Source organism: Mycena indigotica (genome assembly GCF_014461135.1).
Source record: "Mycena indigotica strain 171206Taipei chromosome Unknown Mind.scaff0010, whole genome shotgun sequence".
Taxonomy (NCBI): Eukaryota; Fungi; Basidiomycota; class Agaricomycetes; order Agaricales; family Mycenaceae; genus Mycena; species Mycena indigotica.
The window spans coordinates 891,772-898,805 of NW_023503009.1; the positions used below are offsets into that span (position 1 = coordinate 891,772).

Sequence of the window (7,034 nt, forward strand, 5' to 3'; positions counted from 1 at the left end):
CTTGAACCCTACTCCGGCCTGGTCCCTTCAAGCGGGGTTGCTGCGACGAATCCCCATGCAAGGGGTGTCCAGGCAACCCCTGACGCTCCAGGCTCGCTTGCCTCATTGACCTGAGCCCTTGGTTGGGCTGGACAGCCCAGGCTCTTGTCTCTTATGTTCACCCTTGTCCTAGCCACTTCTTCCTGCTCTCTGGCCTCAAGCTCTGGGTTCCCCTGGTACGGGGCGATGGGAGGGTGCGGGCCCGATCGGGCCCGCATGTCACGCGTCACACCGCGCAGTCACGCGGTGTCTAGGAGCCACAGCGACTTGTTTCTCCAGGAAAGGAGATATGTCGCCCCTTGGACTGGCAACCCTTCTCAAGCGCTCCAGGGGTCTCGGGCCCGCAGCCCCTGTTGCGGGGCGACTCCCCTCGACCCCCCGAACCGTCGGGCGTGACCGCGTTACGTCACGCCCCGCCCGAACGGCTTGTTCAACTGGCCCAGCCTATGCCTTGCCCTATGCCTTGGGCACCAACTCTACTAGGCAGCACTCTTTGGCTATGGACTCGTTCCCTTCAGCAGGGGTAGGACACTCTAGACGACTACTCGTATCCTGTGACACCGCTGTCACACAACGTGACAGCGGGGCGTCTCGAGTCGCCCCGAGCTGTCCCTACCCTGCTCTCTATTGCAGCAGTGGCACCATCTACGCTGCCTGGCTGCCGACCACCCAGCTATGGGGGTTGAACCATCTTTCCCACACTTGTCAGGCTGGCAGGAGACCGTCACGTGGGCCCGGGCCGGCCCTGTTCCTGACAGGCGCTATGCTATATACTACTAGTACCCTCCTTCCTAGGCCTCCCCAGGTTTTGACTGCGTTGTAAGTAGCGCAAGATTGGCCAGCACCAGCAAGGGCCTAACAATGGTCCTAGAAAGGCACGGTGACGAGCAAGCGTCGAATATGATTGTTACAGGTTGTCGGGGTACGTGAATCTTGGGCAAGATCATACCTGTTTGTGAGGATGCCAACGACCTGCAAAGTACAACAGTGTTGAGAGTCGGCAAGAAGCCGCCGTCCGGGTTATTCTAGACTAGAAGAGAGTTCAAGCGTTGCGAAACCAATAAAGCCTTGTCAGGAGGTTATTAGCGTTTGTCAATTTAGAGATCTCCTTTCATCATCCTTGTAAAACGTGACCAAGGCTTGCGAAGACTTGTAACAACTTACAAAACCAAGAACCTGATCACGACCGACTTGCGAGTTTCGGCCCAATTTGGTGATGAAATTGCCGCTTCTCTCCCTTCCCTGCACGTGCCGTCACGCGTGACCCGTCACTCGATTCGACGACACGATACTCCTCTTCAATGGCGCATTCTGCGGCTCTATCGACCGGATCTCATGCTGCGGCCATAATCGCACATGGTGTCTATTTCTTTTGGCCCATGGTACTGGAGTGTAAGGGCTCCGCTGGATGCGTTTTCGTCTGCGAGTGGACTTGGTCGCGGGCAGGGTCGCGAGGCTGGAAAATTTGCTGGGGCACGGAAAGGAGGAGAGTTGGTCGCGGAGGGGGTGCTGATTGATCAAGTGAGTGTGTCGTCCTTATTGACGCGGTTCCAGACGATCCTTGCCTCTAATTCCTCCACTACCAATACTATAATAGATCGTGTTCTCCCTCCTTCTACTCACCGTTACCATCTTCCATTGTTATCTTTACATCCTTTGCTTCACTGGAATCTGTCCCTCCGTTTTCACTCGCTGTTCCCTCGCGAGGCGTTAACCAGTCAGCGCTACTGCAATGTACTCCTCCACTTTTGCTTCTTATCCCCAATCCAGTCACTTGCTGCTTCCGAAAACCAAAAGCACACAAGCTTCCTCTCCGGCGCAGCGGCGCTTCTTTCATGCCTTTCGGCTCTCCCACTTTCCTAGCACATGGGTTTTGAGAGGCGGCCGTGGATGCCGGGGACATTTGCCTCGCGCCTTCCTCCCCGTTCACTGCTGCCAGGTCTAATTAAAGACAGACCACGACATCTCACACGCAACCCATGGAAACCCTCAACGCCTTCCTTCGCCCGCACGGCATCGCGCTGCACTACCTCGACGAGCGCTCGCAACCTACGCTCTCCGCAGTAAAGGAAGCCTTGCTCAACCCCGCGCTACTCGGGTATCTCATCACACCGGAGATGGACCGCAATGCGCTGGCCAAGGGTATGTGGGAGCGACTGAGCGAGTTTGGATCGCGTGTGCGCGGCACGGACAAGCGGTGGGACGAGGCAGAGGAGTGCGTTCTTTAGGCTGCTCTTGCCGAGCTCGTTCTAACCCCAGCTGTGTCTACTTGAAGACAGGGCCTCGTAGACGTCGACAAGACGATTGAGCTGGGCACGGCGTATCGCCGCAGCAAGAATAGGCCCCTCACGGTGGAAGGCATCCTGGAGGTGTATCGTTATCGGTTGGCGCTGGTCGAGCGGGGCCCTATTCTGGAGCCGTCTGACGCTAACGTGGCGAATTTTGAATCCAAATAGACTTTGAGTACTGGAGAGTGGCGCCTTACGCGACGCCCTCGGCTCGTAGTACGGTGGTTAAAGACAGACACGTTCATTGCAGTTCGTGAATCAGTAAGGTTGCATATATAACGGGCTCCTCTCCGTTCTGCGGTATCAACACATGCAAGAATATCTAACCCTTGAAAAAATATGAGCGAAACAATTGATTTCAGCAGAGACTCACGCCACGGCCCTCGCTCCGCTCCCAGACACAATAGCCCTCCGCGAAACGGCAAACGCGGCTCGCAGTCCGTCGAAGCAAGGCCCGAGCCGCCCGACATCACCAATCCACCATCCATTCTCCTTAACATACATCGCCCATGCGCGCGCTGCGTCGCGTCCCACAGGTCACCTTGCGAAATCGACCGAGACGTGGCCTTCCGCCGTCAGATGACAGATACAATGGCCGAAAGAGGTCGGCACAGCGCGATGACAGCGCCGGTTGCTGACGATAAAGGGGAGCTCAGTGGTGGCGCTGTTTCTGGTGGCAAAGTCAGAACGTGTCGGGGAGCAGGTAGGCAGCCAGCTTTACTCTCCCAGCCAATATCCTGACAGCTACTCCCATTCGCCGGTATCGCCACACCCTGTCCCCGTCGTCAAGAGCCGCGCCGTCTGCGAAAGCGTGTCAGCGAAGCCATTTGGGCACTGGGCGGCTGGAAAGACCGGAGCAGTCAGCAGCTCTAGCAGTGCAATTCCGAGCCGCGCGATAGGGAGCAAGGAAGACGAAGTCGGTCCCGTCGTCGTCGTCGCGGAAAAGAAGAAGGAAGCTTAAGATCGGGCCGACATGTGATCTCCGTTCTTCACCACCACGATCTGCGTCTTGAGCGCGACATTCCTGGTACTGAAGAGACTCATCAACGAGCACTCCGCATCATATACCACTAACCTGCGGGCCCAGGGGAAGTGGAGAAGTTCCGGGTATGCAAGCTGTCGTCCGACCACTTAATTTCGAATCGTTCGCCCTCGGAGTCGCCAACCCTGCCTCCGTGCCAGCCAAGATAGTGCAGGCGTCGAGAGAGAAGGAAGAGGCGAGTGCGCAGGTTGGTGGGGAAGCGATAACCTGTTTGGGCTCAGGCTGGAAGTCGTGGCCGTCCGAGTCTTGGAGCTAGAAGCAGCTTCAGATAGCGCAAGAAGGACAAGGAGTACATACTTACTGTCTGAATACAGCTATTCTGTCTGAATACAGCTATTCGTGGAATGAATAAAAGTCCGCGCCATCGACTCAGCTGTAGTGACTGACTCGTCACTCAAGACAGTCTCGAGTCTCGAGTTACTAGTGAGTGGCGAGTGGCGCATGTAGATGGGACTAGGAAGCTTCGTTAGCGACTGAAGCTGGGTTGCGACTGGAGATACACACCAGAGCCATCCGTAATGACTATCCTATGCCGCGGCGCCAGACGCGGACACTGGGCTCTTGAAACGACAGTGTGTCGTTTGGAGGAGATATCGGAATCCTGCACCAGTGAATGGCCTTCGAAAACATGTCTTATGCCGAGGAGGTGGCAATAGATGGACGGGAACGGAGCGCGTCCGAGTCGAAAGAGAGCCTGCGAGGAAGAATATCAGGAACGACATCAAGAAGAAGCACATGACTTTACGCACCTTGAGCGCGCGGTTAGCTCTTGAAATCCCGACACCCAGCACCACCAATCTACCGCCAAGCACGCTGTACATCCACCGCACTCGTTCCTGCCCGCCCTTTCCCCTTGCTGCCATAGTGACCATACGCTTGGCACCCGCCGGAACTGTCCCAAACGACGGGACGCTGGGGCAAAGATATGAGTGCAAAGCCCTCTATGCGTGGCAGCACGAGGTACGCTCGATAGACCTAGAGCGATACGCGTCGTGCTTGATTATGAGGAGGTAGCAAGGGTTTTTCGGCGGCGGGACCGCAGGCCCGGCGTGGCACGTGACCTGGCCGATTTTGAGAGGGAGACATCGACGGACGGGGACGCTGGCCACGGGGGGGGGAGATGGGGACGGAGAGGTGTGGGTTGGAGATGGTGGTGGAGGCGGAGGTGCGGAGAGGCAGGGATTACTGAAGAATCGTGGTGGTGTATCGACGAATAGAGCAAGAGCTCTACGCGTATGCGCGACTGGTGATTAACCTAACGATCCTACGAGTATGCCGCAGCGCTGGACACGGATAAGGTCTTGAAATAGGGAAGTTGTTCCCGCCGGCGTCCTTGTGTCGTTTGGAGGAGATACTTATCGGATTCCTGTACAAGGAAATGGCCTTTGTATACCGAGGAGGTGGCAATATAAGTATGGACGAGAATGCAGCGTGTCGAAAGAGAGTCTACGAGGAAGAATGTTAGGGACGACCTTGGCAAGCACAAGCGCATAGCTTTACGCACCGTGAATACCAGCGCCGGCGCCATACGGGACGGCCCCTCCTCCAAACGTTGCGTTTCCTCTCCCATATCATCTACCGCGTCAGCTCCCGCCGCCAGCCTCCGGTCTCCTGCGCCTCGATTCAGCCCCCAACTTGAAAGCTTCCCCTTCAGGAGTGAGGCGACAAGAACGCGGCTTGTTTCGAGTACCGCGGGCCTGAGAGGTGTCAGTCCTTTCGAGAACGACTCAGTCGGCCATCGCATGGTCGGAGAAGGGAGAACCGCGACAGCATTCACCGCCGAACTACTTGCAAGACAGGTCAGCAAAGAGAAGATGCACTACGCAAGGCCACACACCTCTGCTTTAGGACGCGAACAAGCCACAGATTGTGTCGGACAGCGAGGAGGAAGGTGAGTCTGCCATCGTCGTGGTGGAGAAGAGAGAAGGTAGATCGGCACCGGTCCGAGCATGTGATCACCGATCTTCTTCTTCTCCCTCCACCACGACGACCGACCCACACGACGACATCTCCTCCGCTCGGCCACCTAGTTGGCGAGCACGCGAGTCATCACCATCCCTCGCGGATACCCCGTCGCTGACTCTTGTGCTTCATTCCCAAGTGTCCTCCCAGCCATTGTGGAACCGGACACGCTGAGTGAGACCCTGCCCGTGCGACCGCGCCAAGGTGATTGGGTTGAAGGAGCAGGAGCTTGACGTCGTCGAAGCCGTGGCCATAAGCGGGGAAGCAGGAAGGTGCGCTATCCGGTCTGTCAGCCCGCTTTTGCTAACTTTTCTTGTAGCTTCCGCGACGGGCCAACGACACGAAGAATCACAAAAACGACCTACTCTATATGTCCCCTCGTAGCCGGAACTCGGCACTACTGGGGTCGCAGGCCGTTGAGTAGGCCGGTGTGTATGGCCCTTTTCTCCCGCTCGTGTATTCATTTTTTTCAGCCGTCTTCAATTGATTTGGCTTTGAAAACTGGCGCAAACGACTACGTGTTGGCAGTCTCAGGGCGTTGTGCTGGCGCGGGATTTAGAGGGTCTTGCTAAAGGTGTGTAACGAGCATTGCAGTTTTGCGGCGCGTTTGCTGACCTCTTCCTTGACAGACTACCGACAAACTTTCCCGCAAACCGGAAGACTCGAGGCCAATTCGCAAAGCGGCAAGGGGACTGTCGGGGCTGGGCGAGGAGGATGTACACGCATGCGTGCGTGAACGACGGCTCTAACCGCATGAGTCGTATCACTAATCTTCTGCGCAATCGAATCAGTGGTCCCACCCTTATCTTTCTTCCGCACACACAAACTCGCGGGGCCTATCGAGCTCGTCTCACTGTACTCCTCGCTTCGGTTCCCCACATATTCGGCTTCCCAAGACTTAGCATGGCGCTTTCATTCTTGCACCGGCACGCCTGGATACCTACGGGTGAGGGCGTGAATTGCTGAGTAACCAGCTACGTGGAGAGAGCGAAAAAAGTGCGTTATTTATCTCCTCCTTTCGGGCTTCTACTAACTGATAACCCTTTCGCAGCTTCCGCCTAGTGTGCGTCACGGGCCACCCGCGGGTTTTCGCGGGTTTTGACGTTTTTTCGTGATGCGCCGTCGATAGCGCCGGGAATTCCGCGCCAAGCGCAAAAAAAATTGTGTCAATCGGACAACAAATGACCGTTCTACGGTCCCATCAACTTTCATTGAAATCGGGGCAAAGGGGCTTGCGGAACGTGATCATCTTTCCACCTGCCCTGCCCAAATATAGCAACAGATCGGATGTGTTGATGGGACCCGATCAACACATCTCATCTGTATGAAAACCATTCATTTCTCTTACTCTCTGACAATACTCTCCCAGAAACCCCCAACTCGACTTCTCCCTGAGCTCGGTGCTGTCCGGGCGGCCTGCCGCTGCCATCAACGGCGCGGCGGTGTTACTCGGCGTGACACCCACCCCCTCTGTCCGTCACCGTCGCGCGCGCGTCGGGCCTCGGCGCCGCGCGGCTGACGTCACAGCGCCATCATCGCGTGACGCATGGCTGGGCTCTGTCAGCTGCCACGTCGACCATACCCACCTGCTCACTGTCCTCCCGCCTCACTGTCCGCCCGCTCGCTGCTGCCGCCGTCGCGCAACCTCACAACCTGGTCATCGCACTGTGACGTTGCGGCTGCATCAGTGGCCAGGTCGGCCC

At 56.9% G+C, this 7,034-nt stretch overlaps 2 protein-coding genes across 2 annotated transcripts; one reads left to right on the forward strand and one right to left on the reverse strand.

Annotated features, from left to right (window-relative positions):
- Positions 1-2,006: 2,006 nt before the first annotated feature.
- On the forward strand, positions 2,007-2,495 carry MIND_01119000 (uncharacterized protein; the record flags this gene model as incomplete). Its single annotated transcript, XM_037367749.1, has 2 exons — positions 2,007-2,254; positions 2,315-2,495. The coding sequence occupies exons 1-2, from the start codon at positions 2,019-2,021 to the stop codon at positions 2,493-2,495; spliced, it is 417 nt and encodes a 138-aa protein (XP_037215581.1). The 5' UTR covers positions 2,007-2,018.
- A 514-nt stretch (positions 2,496-3,009) lies between these two features.
- Positions 3,010-5,304, reverse strand: MIND_01119100 (uncharacterized protein; the record flags this gene model as incomplete). The annotated part of the gene is made up of 10 exons (XM_037367750.1): positions 4,874-5,304; positions 4,625-4,815; positions 4,119-4,281; positions 4,032-4,063; positions 3,874-3,891; positions 3,757-3,822; positions 3,671-3,692; positions 3,403-3,621; positions 3,180-3,357; positions 3,010-3,128 (listed from the first exon to the last, which is right to left on the reverse strand). Exons 1-10 carry the CDS (start codon positions 5,111-5,113, stop codon positions 3,010-3,012), a joined length of 1,248 nt encoding a protein of 415 aa, XP_037215582.1. The 5' UTR covers positions 5,114-5,304.
- Positions 5,305-7,034: the final 1,730 nt, after the last annotated feature.